At 42.0% G+C, this 11853-nt stretch overlaps 1 protein-coding gene across 1 annotated transcript; it reads left to right on the forward strand.

Moving 5' to 3' along the window:
• Window positions 1–797: 797 nt before the first annotated feature.
• Window positions 798–7599, forward strand: LOC144249675 (uncharacterized protein C2orf78-like). Its single transcript, XM_077791815.1, has 3 exons — window positions 798–894; window positions 4115–4879; window positions 5684–7599. The coding sequence occupies exons 1-3, from the start codon at window positions 798–800 to the stop codon at window positions 7597–7599; spliced, it is 2778 nt and encodes a 925-aa protein (XP_077647941.1).
• The last annotated feature ends 4254 nt before the right edge of the window (window positions 7600–11853 follow it).

Genomic DNA, 11853 nt, shown 5'->3' on the forward strand with positions numbered 1-11853 from the left:
TGGGCCACATCATTCCCCAGAGAATGCACTCAAGGAACTTCCCCCTAGGGCTGGGATTGTGGCTCAGTGGTAGAATGTTAGCCAAGCACTCGTGAGGCACTGGACTTGACCCATGAATAAAATAAAAGTATTGGGTCCATCTACAAATAGGGAAAAAAAAAAAACAACTTTTTAACCCCTTTCTGAATCCTTGAATACTGCAGTAACTTCAATAATCAAATCAACTTCTGTGGTTCCAGAACCACTATACTTGCTCAACCTAGATGTCTCTTTCTTCCATCTCCAGGGATATTAACTGCATATGTTAATAAAGTAATGTATTACTATTACCTCTTATAGTGTGAAACATAATTTATAACATATTCATAATATTTTAATGAACATTTAAGAGGAACACAGAGATGATATCCCTAACACAAGAGCCTGGGGGAGGGGAGCCATGGGGTGAGCCCATTATGTCCCTCCTGCAGGGCTCACCTACCAGAACTGAGCCATTTAGTTTCTATTATAACTTTCCTGTCACTTTCTCCACCCAATCAACTCTCTTGTCATTTTCCCCACCCAATCCCACCTTCTCCTTCGGAGTCTGACCACTCTATTGGCTACTTCATACCTTTAAACGGCCAGGTTTGTGACATCATTCTCCCACCAAACCTACTGCCACCTGCTAGAATCTTAGGCTTGCCATGTAGTTGTAAACAAATTTGAATCATCGCAAGTGACCAGTGACCAGTGACCAGTAACCAGTCATTAGTGTGGCCAGTAAACAGTGACCAGTGAACTCCATACTGGGAAACATGCATTCTCTAGCCTCAGCCACCCACGCATCCTCTAGGGTGATCTCCTCATCCTTTGTATCTACAATTGATGTGACCTCTTCTCTGACCATGTCAGGTGAGTAAAGAAACTTTTTAAAGCTTTTTATTAGACTTTTACCTGCCTCAATTTACTAATGGAGTCAAAAGAGCTAAGAATAATAGGGGAAAGGATGGAACTAGAAATCTGGACACCTAATTTCATTTGGAATTTGACATGTACTAGGTATAGAACTGGACTATCTTACTCTCTCACAAAATCTGTTTCCTGATTTGCTACATGAGGATAACAGATTGCCCATGTTCTGGTCCCTTACTTTTCTTGCATCTTGAGGGGCGTGTTTATAGAGAATGAAATCCGATTTCATGGTTGTGTTGTTTCAACTGAAAGAGACAAAACCTAGGCAGGGTGGAAACCAAGAGGTTTCCTCTGTAACAGTTTCCCTTCAAAAAGATTTCTACTTCAGTATTTCAAATTTAGTGCCGTTCATAAAAGGGACATTCACATATTTGGGAGTTTTCTGTTTCAACTAGGTGAAAAGAGAAATAGGGAGAGAGGAGCAGGAGGACAGGGCTGTAAGGAGGCAGATGTTCTTGGGAAAGCAAGTTTGTGACTGTTTAAGCACACGGCAATAGGAACTCGGCGGAGGAAGAAAATATAAAAATAAAGGAGAAGAAAATGTTAGAAAAATAGAGATGAAGAGAATGATGTTGTTGAGAAAAAAAGAGGTTGGTTGGGATGGATGTGGAAGAAAAGCAAAGATTTTATTTAAACCAACAGACAGCATAGAGTGAATGTTCCCAGAGGCTGGTTTAGAGAATGTTTAGATTAACAGACCAGCAAGGAAACTAAGACTTGAATGAGGGTATCACTGGGGTAAGCAGGTTATCAGAAAAGTCACACTTGGCTGTTAGAGTTCTTCTATGATCGCTTTCAACACAGATGATGTTGACAGTTTGAACATGAACATTTTAGAAGTATGTTTTAGAAATGATTCTTCCTCCAAACATGCCAAGGAAAGTGGTTCTAGACAGAGCTGGGGAAATGGCAATTTCCGTGTCCTATTTTGTTCTGATTTTTAAACTACAGTGATTTCTAAAACATGTTTTGTCCAAACCTGCATCAGAAGGACACATTCCTTTGTGTGATATAAGCTGTCAAGGTGAAGCTGTTTTCCATCTTTACAACAGTTTTTTTTTTTTTTCTAAAACAGACAATATACAAATGGTCATTGATGATTTCTAAATCTAAGAACCGAAAGAAAGAACTGTGTAAGAATAAAAATTCAAGCTCACATCTCTAATTCCAAGTTTATTTAAATAACTATGTGAAGACGTTTTGTTTTGTCTACATTTCAAATAATTGTTTGGGGCTGGGGTGTAAGGTAGCTCAAACATTTTTGTATTAATATAAATGGGAGAAGAAAATGTCAGAATAAAAGACAAAAATTGTTTTAAATTTGTTATTTTATTATACTGTGATGGTTTTCTCAGACTTTAGGGACAAGACTTTTCTCTAAATGTGATAATAAACCAGGCTTCTATGATTTTGTTAAAGCATTTTTTCTGTTTTTTGAATAATCAAAAGGATTATCAGAAAATGTGTTTATATTAATTGAAATATCTACCTAGTGGAATTAATGTCTTTTATTTGGTGTTGGTAATCCTTAGAGGAAGAGAAACAAGAACAGTAATGACTTTACACTTATTGTTTTTTTCTCTAGTATGTACAAAATTTCTTTCGTCCTTCCTTCTGTCCTCATTCCCTTCTTCTTTCCCTCACTCCCTCCATTTCTCTCTCCTTCCCTCCCTGCCTTGCTCCTTATGCCTTCCTTCCTTCCTCTCATTCATTCTTTCTTTCTTATTTTCTTCTCTTCTTTCCAGTTCTGAGGATTGAACACAGGGTCTCATGAATGCTAGGCAAGCATGCTACACAAGCTATATCTCCAGGATATTTTATTTCTTTTCTCAGATAGGATCTTGCTGAATTGCCCAGAGTGGCTTTGAATTCCTGGTTTCCTGCAATCCCACTGCCTCAGGCTCCCGGGTGCTGGGACCAGAGGCCCACCACAGCATGCCCAGATTCATCATGGGTTTTGGCTTTAGTTTTCGCTTCTCCACGTGGCTACCCATCTGTTCACCCTACTTAAATTTGTGTTCACTTTACTTCAAATTTGTGTTCACTTTACTTAAAATTACACACATTTTTAGTATAGTTTCTCTGTCTATATGTACAGCTTGAGAATGCATTCAAACTCACCTTCAATTATGAGCTTTGTTTTGATTAAGAGTATTCACTAAAATCAAAGAGAAACATTCACTTTCATAATATTGTATGCATGATAACAGAACTCATTTCTTAGCAAATTTCATATACACTCACTTTTGCTCATATCCATATGTTCATTACTACGTAGTCATTCCTTTTAGTTCTGAGCTGTGTTTGACTTTTGCTTCTATCTTTACAGAACATACTGTAACTCCCTCCAAATGAAACTTTTTGTAATACCTATTTATCAGTTGTAGCTCAAGACAATACTTTTATTTTATTTATTTTTACATGGTGCTCAGGATTGAACCCAGGGCCTCGCATGTTTCAATTTCTTTCAAGAAGCATTTCTTGAGAAACTGAATTTCAGGTAGTCATTTTCATGTAGGATCAGCAGTTAGGCTGAAAGAGGGCAAAGAATGACGCTTAAATTATCATTTGGATGGTCAAACTGAACTCTAGGAAATATCATGTGACCTGGACAAACAAAAGGAGATACTAAAGATCACTGTGGTGATATCAGTACGATTTTCTATGAACAGGGAAAAACAAATTTCTGTATCTCCAGATTTCTGGTCTTTGGAACAAGAGTCCTGGCCAGGGAGAAAGTTTCCATAATCTGTTGCGGATTCTGAAAAAGTCAGTCTCACTTCCCTGACCCTTGGTGTACTCATTTGCTAACTGGTAATGTTGGGGTTTTCTCTGAGTTCGAAAATACTTCAGTTCTAGGGCCAATTCAGGAGTCAATACTAGTGCAGGCTCAAAGGAAAGGTAGGACAGGTAGAAGGATGCTTATAGGGAACAATGTGTGAAGCAGACCACTTGGGACTTCTGTGCCCAATTTGAGAGAAAAGGCAGGTAATCAGAAGAGTACTTGCAGCCATCCTAAATGGAGTGATTTGGGGTCTCTCAATGATTATTGAAATCAGGGCCCTCCTGATTACTACAACAGTAAGATGTCATTGTTTCTTGACTATTGTAAGAATCTGCCTGTCTCATCAATATTTTCACCACCCTCTTCTTCCTACAGAAAATTTCCAAAATTCTTCTTTACATGGAAATGCTGATTCTCTGCAGCTCTCTCTTCCTGTGGTGACCAATGCAGCTTCCCTGACAGGAAGTGTCTGCAACTTCTCCAGAGCCTCTGCTCCAGCTGCCACTTCAGCATGGTTACTGCCCTCAACCTGTGGCACCTCCTTCCAGCCACTCATGGGCAGTGCCTCCCTTTATCAACATGCTAGCACAGCCATGGTGTCTGGGGTTACTGGCCGGAACCAGACTCCCATGGCACCTGCCCCCTGTCCAAGTATCTCTGAGTGGTATATCCCAGGAAGTGCTGAAAAGAGCTCATCTTCACTCAGGGACTTTAATCTGACTGTCAGGTTAAGGCAGATTACAGCAGATTCTTCCCTATCTATGGCATTCCAGGATGACAAAACTTCCGAAGCCAATGTCATGATCCCTGGGTATCCACTACTATCGGGTAGGCTTGTCCAGGTGACACTACCTCAGATTCCAAATCAAGGACATTGCCTCTCACTACCCCACCAAGAAGGAAGCCAGGTCTACTACTATGATCAAAGCTCTCTGGGGACTCTGCTCTCTGGAGAACATTGGCCCTGCCTGCAATCCTATGGCTCTGTGCCATATGCAGGAAGTAGTGCCGCTGCCCCTCAACCAGAAATGGTGACAGTGCTAAAGGAAGTTCAGCCCACAAATGCCCTACCATCAGTCCCTACACCTGTGACCTACTACTCTGTGTCCACTCAGAGTATAGAAGGAACAAATTTTCAAGGTGAGTACAAACAGCAAAAAGGGGAAGGAATAAGATTACCATTCGAATGGAGGGTCCAGTTTTCAGCTGGTAATTGTGCGTCCACACATCCCTAGAATTCAAGTGCTGAGATTTTAACCACAATCTTGTTCAGCAGTCCCCATTTTCAGACTCTGTAAGAGAAGCATGCAGCACAGCATAATGGCCACCCATGCATTTAAGAGACCTCTAGGAGCACACGGAAGGAAGCGGCTGTTCACTATTTTTGCACTCAGTCCAGCTGCACAACCACACTATAAATATATTTCCCTAATTGTACTTTGGTTTAGAAAAATACATCAACACATATCAGGGTGTGACAGTTTAATTGTCCCTTAATTGACTGCAGGATTTAACCTCTGTATGTAGAGATGCTGCCCAAAGCAGGAGTCCAAAACCCACGACCATTCACATTGATCTCATGAGCAACAGCTCCACCCTCTCCTAGTTCATGGTGTTAAGTGTTCTTACATTCTGGGGAGAGTGGAGAGAATTGAGAGGCCCCTATATGAGAACGAGAGACTTCATGAAAGAGTTTTTCTGGGTTTCCCACAGAGGAGACAAGTGCTCTACCAGAAACCCATGCTGCCATGGTGATGAACCAGCCCAAAAGTAAGACTTCAAGGGATCACCTGTAACTAATATGCAACTCTTAACAGATATCTGTCAGTGGTCCTTTAAAAGAGCTAATAGAAATGCTTTCTCCACAGTTGGTGGTTTCCCTGAATAGTGTGTAGCTGGGAAGGGGGAGCATCCTACTTACCATCGTCCTTGATTCCTTTGCAGGGATGGAAACTTCCCTAGGGATGGAGGCTTCCTTGGGATTGCAACCTCCAAGTCAGACATTTTGTCTTCCACAGCCTCCAGAATTCTCATACATCTGCAATAACAGAAAAAGCCAAATAAGTGAGAAAAACTCACAAACTGAACTTGGGGACATTTCCACAATCACTCCAGTCCAGAGTTCCACTGATTTCTTGGCATTGCCCCCAAATCAAAGCCAGAAACAAACAGAGATTAAGAATTTGTGTGAGATTAACACCATGCTCACAGAGCCGCTGGATGCCTACCAAATTGCCATGGAGAACCAGGATCCTCCACTACTCCCTTTAGACATCCCAGAAATCCACCGGCTTCTGGCCTCCGTTGGTCCTCTGGACCAAGAGGAGAAGCCACATTCTGAAAATACCCTTCTAGAAAGGAGTAGCTTGAGTCTTGAGGACCAAGGCACACTTGAAAATGGGACTGAATTTAGCAGTTGTTTTGGAGACCTCACTGCACTGCTGGGGGATATTCAACTTCCTGAGCTTTTCGATTCCTTGAAAGACCTTGACCAAGCTGAGAGTCCCACAATAACAAATTCCAATGACACCAGATCCATCATGGTGAATCAGGGGCAGGAAATCACAAGTGCCTTAAAGGGTCCTAGTGATCCAGTGAGGAACAAAAAACATAAAGCCTCAGAGTCTCCTCATGGAACTCCTCAGGCCAAAATGCAGCTAAGGGACCTAGAGGGTGCATTAGGAGGAGAAGTTGCTCACAGGGATACAGACAGCAGTAGGGCCAATGTGCACACAGCCAAGCACTCTAACAGCAAAGCTCAGGAAGCTGCATCCAGCAGGAACAGCAAGGCTAAGGGCCATGGGCAGGAAAAGACCAAGAGAACCAGGGAAAAAAATTCCAAGAAAGCCGAGGAGAGGAAGCAGCCAGGCAACAGAGTCCAGGCGGAAGAGAAGCCAACTGTGCCCAAACTAAAGCGGAAGAGGAACCAACCTGAGCTTTGCCAGGAGTCCTTTAAAAAGCCTCGGAGCTGTCTCGGCATGCACATGGTGGAGTCGGTGCAGGTTTTCCACGCACTGGGGAAGAAGAATGACAAGAAAACTGGGCTCTCTTCCTCCCGGGCCCCGGGAAACTCAGGCAGTACCCAAGACCCCCGTACATGCCCAGCTATGAAACCAAGGCTGGTGGTTAAGGGTCCTGAGAAATCACAAGTCAAAGCCCAGAATCCAGATATCAGTGCTGAAGGAGAGGGTCCCGCTCCATCCATTTATGAGCCTCCACCACCTGGGAAGGTCAAATTGGTACCTTTGCCTTTTCTGACCCAGGAGAAACCTCCACCTCGACCAGTAATCAATAGGAGGCCACAGTCTCTGGCCTCACGGAGACCCACTGGGGCTTACCCTGCCCAGCCTGGCCCTGCTAGCTCAGCTCAACCCATGGCAGTCAACACATCCCAACCAGCTACTGCCAACCCATCTTGGATTCGTCCTGCCAAGCCAGCTCACCCCGTTTTGACTCATGCCATTCAGTCACGTGTGAGCGCTTCTACCCAGCCTAGTGTCCCTTGGTCTGCTGCTTCTGGGCCTGCACCCTACAAAACATCATCTTGTACTTCTCTTCATTGGCAACCCATTCCCAGGGTTGGGACCAAGCCCCAGTCACAACCGCCCAAGCCTCAAAACCAATATCTCCTCCAAGACTTTGCCTTACAACCAATTCCATGGAGGAAACCCAATGTTGCTGGGCAAGTAGTATCAACTCCCATCACCAAACAGCAGAGGCCAGAGCGGGAAGCCATGAAGAAGAAGGCTCAACAAGAGCGTGAGAATGCTGCCAAGTACACTGCTTTGGGGAGAGTGCAGTGTTTCATTGAGAGGGAAAGAGAGATGGAGATTTCTCGCTACTATGGCTACACAATGTAAGAGCTGCTAAGATCAGTGGTGCCACTTAGGGACCAAATAGTTTTCCACATATATCTAGATAGAGTGATACACATTTATTTATTCTCAGATGCTTTCAACGTTTAATAAACTTATACAAAGAAATGTAATATTATTCACTAATACATAATAAAGAGGCCTTCTGGTACCACTGAGAATTGTTAGAAAATAAAGAGGCCTTTCGGTACTACAAGGGTACCAAATAGTGTTCTCATATACACATAGATAGATACATGAGAATTTATTCATAGTTGAAAAGGTAGTATAGTTTAATAAAGAAATGCTATAGTATTGATTAGAGGGTAAGTAATAAAGAGGCTTTATATTGCCATTTGAATATCAAATAGTTTTATACGTATATATACAGAGAGGTACATAGATACAAAAGTGTTCACTTATATATTTTTAAGACTTAATATACTTGAATAAAGAAATGTAATAGTATTGTTTGAGAGATAAGTAATAAAGATGCTTCCTGGTACTGCTTGGGCATCACATAGTTTTCCACATGTGTAGATATAAATTTTATAAATATGTAGATACAAAGATACAAATGTATTCACTCTAATATATTTTTAAAGTTTAGTCAAATTGAAGGAAGAAATTCCATAGAATTGGTTAATAGATAATAAAGAGGCCTTGTGTTACCACTGGGCTATCAAACATTTGTCCTCATAGACATATGAATATGTACTCATTCCAATATACTTTTAAAACTTAATAAAATTGAATAAAGAAATGTAATGGAATTGATTAATAGATAATAAACAGGAATTTTGAGTTTGAATGGCTGTTAAATGTGGTTTATTTTGGTAGCGGTGTGGATCACAGCCTACATGAGAAGAAAGGAACTCAAATTTGGCCAGGATAATAGAAGTAAAGGCTAGGAATGGGGGAAAGAGGAAGGCATGTCATCCAGCACTAGGAAGGCAAAAAGAAGACAGATGTATGGGTTTACTGGAAGAATCAGGAATTGGCAAAATGGCTGACCAATAACACAATGTTTGAAACGAGGGTTAAAATGATAAAATGTCAAGCAAGTTGAAAATGATAGGAGACGGGTTCAGGTTGACCAGAAGAAATGCAAAAATCAAACAAAAAACTCTCATGGAGAATGGCTGAGTTTTGGTATACCTGAATGGCATTTTCAAAAATAAGATTCAGGGCACATCCCCACCATGATTGGGTCACTTAAGATCCTAGCTGGGAAAGGTGAATACAAAACATGGGGAATCTACCAGGGGTGTTACAGGGTTCTCAGTTACCCTGAGGGAAGCTGATAACTGGAACTTGGCCAAGTGAACTCAGCAGCATGAGGCCCACCCAGAACATGGCCTGGAATAAATCACCATTGACTCAACACCCATGCACCAGGGCAGCAGAGAGGCACTACTTGAATGAACCTTCACACACAAGGCCAGTACCACTCTGACACTTTACTAATGGTTGAGAAGCAAGGCCTCAATCTGAGGCTTGTGTCCTCAAGTCCTCAGTGTTGGCAAGGGCCCCCTGCAGGCAGCCAACCTGGCTTTTAGAGCACACCATAGAGACGTTGGGGTAGAGGGTGAAGGAGAGAGATCACACTTGAAAGGGGGTTAAATACTGAACTGAGAAGCCTGTCAGGTCCTCTTCCATTGATTCTGGCAGATGCTGTCTTCAGGGACCATTGCCATGAACCGAAGCTCACAAGGAAAACATCACTCCTTGGCTTCCATCTCCACCCAACGCAAGCAGAGTGCGCATGTGCAAAGAGCAACCTGCCAACAGCTGCAGGACCCAGCAGCCCCAACAGCTTTTACCCATTCCCTCAAAACTGCCAGTCACCATCTTCACCACTCTTCCCACAGGAGACATCACCTTTTCCCACATTTTGGAAACTTCCAGAGATATTTGACCCCAAAATATATGTATCACAATTTGTTAAATTATCTGACCTACGGATTTCAAATGTAACCTTTATGACATATTAAATTCCTATGCGTATTTGCATTCTTCTTTGTAGAATTTGCCTGGCTTTCTTGCTTTTCCTATTTACCAGGTCTCTAGGATATTTTTTATCATGTTTTTCCTTTTTAAAAAAAAAAATTCATTATTCTTTCTTTTTAGACATCTATTATGTTCATTCATGTTTTCCCTTTTAGTTATGTTGATTTCTACCATATCTCATCTAATTTCCATTTATGTTGTTCTTTTCTTTTATGAAACATAAAACTCAACATTTCAACCATTTTTATGTGGATAACTCTACAGCATTAAGTAGATGCACAATGTTGTTCAAGCATTATTCACTATCCAAATCCAAAACTTTTCACCATCCCAAACAGAAAGCTATATCCATGATATAATTTTCCATTCCCCTCTCATGTTCTGTCCTATTTTGCATTGCTTGGCCTTCTGTTTTTTAGCTAGTTTTGAAAGAGTGGGCTACCATCTGATGTGCTTGGGGGGTTCTTTTCTGACTTGTTTTTGTCGTCTGAGAGGATGCTATTCTCCTGTTTCTTAGAATACCTTTATTTGGGATTTGGTTTCCTTCTTTTCTTGCTATGCACTTTTATGCAAAATTCATTTTCTTTGTAAAAGTATGGTTGAGGATAGAGTTTCTTATGTGACGGTACGACAACTTCCACCTCTCCTTCCTCCACCTCTTCTTCTTCCCTCCAGTTCTGTCCGTCCCCATTTTCCCTTTGCTCTCCTCCTTCTCCTCCTCTTACTTCTTGAAGTATTAAAAACATGTCGACTTATTTTCTAAAACTTTCTGGCTGTTTACACAGGGAGTTTTATCCTTTGTGTCTATTGTTCCTCCCAGCGATTTCTCCTCTGGGTGAGGCCTTGTCCTGAAAAGGAGCATTGGCTGTTCATTTTTCAAGAGAGTTTAGGGGCTGGACAGCGTCAGCCCTTCTGATTTGAATGTGGGACATTTGTACTTACAGCTGCTCCTCAGTTTCCACAGAGAATTGCACCCAGGACCCCTCAAAGACATCAAATTCCACAGAGTCGAAGAGAGACTGCACACATTCAAATTATCTAAATCATCTCTAATTACTTATTATAACTACAATGTAAATGCTATGTAAATAGCTGTTGTACCATATTGATTATACAACGTATAGTACATTTTGTAGGACACCTACTGCACTCACTTTGGGGTTGGCCAGAACTCCTCTCAGTTTCAGCTGCTCTTCTCCTGCTGGCCCACAGTGCTTTGCAGGAATGCCTGCTAGAGCTTTGAAAGCCTCCTGTCTCCCATTTCCTCTGGTGCAAGTGCTGCTGCCAGGCAGGTCTGGTGCCTCCTGCTGGTGGTTGGCCCTATCCTTTTGTTCTGAGGTTCCTAGGGAACACTGTGTTCTCTACTTTTGTGGTAAATGCTACTCCAGGGTTTGGCTTTCTTTCATCTATTTCCATGGCCTCTAGGCCAAACGTGTCTTTTTCTTCTCTTTGTTTTGGGAGACTCCAAACTACAATTCTGCCTGCATCTTTCTGAAATCTTCATGGATAACATAATTATTTTAAATTGAGAACGTTGCAGGTTTCAGTTCCCTGAAGCAGAGCTTCATTTCCCCCAAACTAGTTAAGACTAAGGCAGACTGTGAGTCCCCTGTAAAGACCATGGCACCTGGTGTCTTTGCTTGCTATGTTGGTGTTTGAGTGAGAAGCAATCTCAAGGTTCATGGGGGAGGGACATCTGGCCACAGGAAGAGGGAGTAGTCTGCGGGACAGGTGAAGAATGGGGACATGGCCTCTAGTCCAAATGTGTCTTTTTCTTTTCTTTGTATTTTCTTTCTGAACACATTTGAGAAGGAATCTCCTATTTGCTCTCCTTCCCCTGTGGGTGGGGGTGGGGTGTCGGGTCTATACACAGTTTCCTTGTCTTCCTTAGCATCATCTTTCCAGTTGTCCAGGCCAGAAACCTTTGACATCCTTTGATTCCTTTCTCTCTCTCCCAATTACACACTCGGAATTTTAGTAAATTTCATCTGCCCTCTCTTCACATCACATCTAAAACCTACCCACTTCTAACTCCATTCCTCCATTTCTGCTGTAGCATAATCCCTAACCATTTACTGCCTTTCTATCCCCATGATAGGGGATACACACGTTTTCCATAAAAAGACAGATAGATGGTGAATACATAACTGTCTGTGAGCCAGATTGTCTCTGTCTGCACAGCTCCACTCTGCACTTGTAGCATGAACGTGGCCACGCAAAATAGGAGAACACATGGATTAGCTCTGTTTT

The sequence above is a fragment of the Urocitellus parryii genome, chromosome 12 (genome assembly GCF_045843805.1).
Source record: "Urocitellus parryii isolate mUroPar1 chromosome 12, mUroPar1.hap1, whole genome shotgun sequence".
NCBI classification, from domain to species: domain Eukaryota; kingdom Metazoa; phylum Chordata; class Mammalia; order Rodentia; family Sciuridae; genus Urocitellus; species Urocitellus parryii.

Excerpts from the sequence above, each read along its gene's own strand:
- LOC144249675 (XM_077791815.1), top strand. The coding sequence starts at position 798 with ATGCATTCTCTAGCCTCAGCCACCCACGCATCCTCTAGGGTGATCTCC. Across the intron at positions 895-4,114 it reads CTCTTCTCTGACCATGTCAG|AAAATTTCCAAAATTCTTCT; the intron begins GTGAGTAAAGAA and ends TTCTTCCTACAG. Across the intron at positions 4,880-5,683 it reads AGAAGGAACAAATTTTCAAG|GGATGGAAACTTCCCTAGGG; the intron begins GTGAGTACAAAC and ends ATTCCTTTGCAG.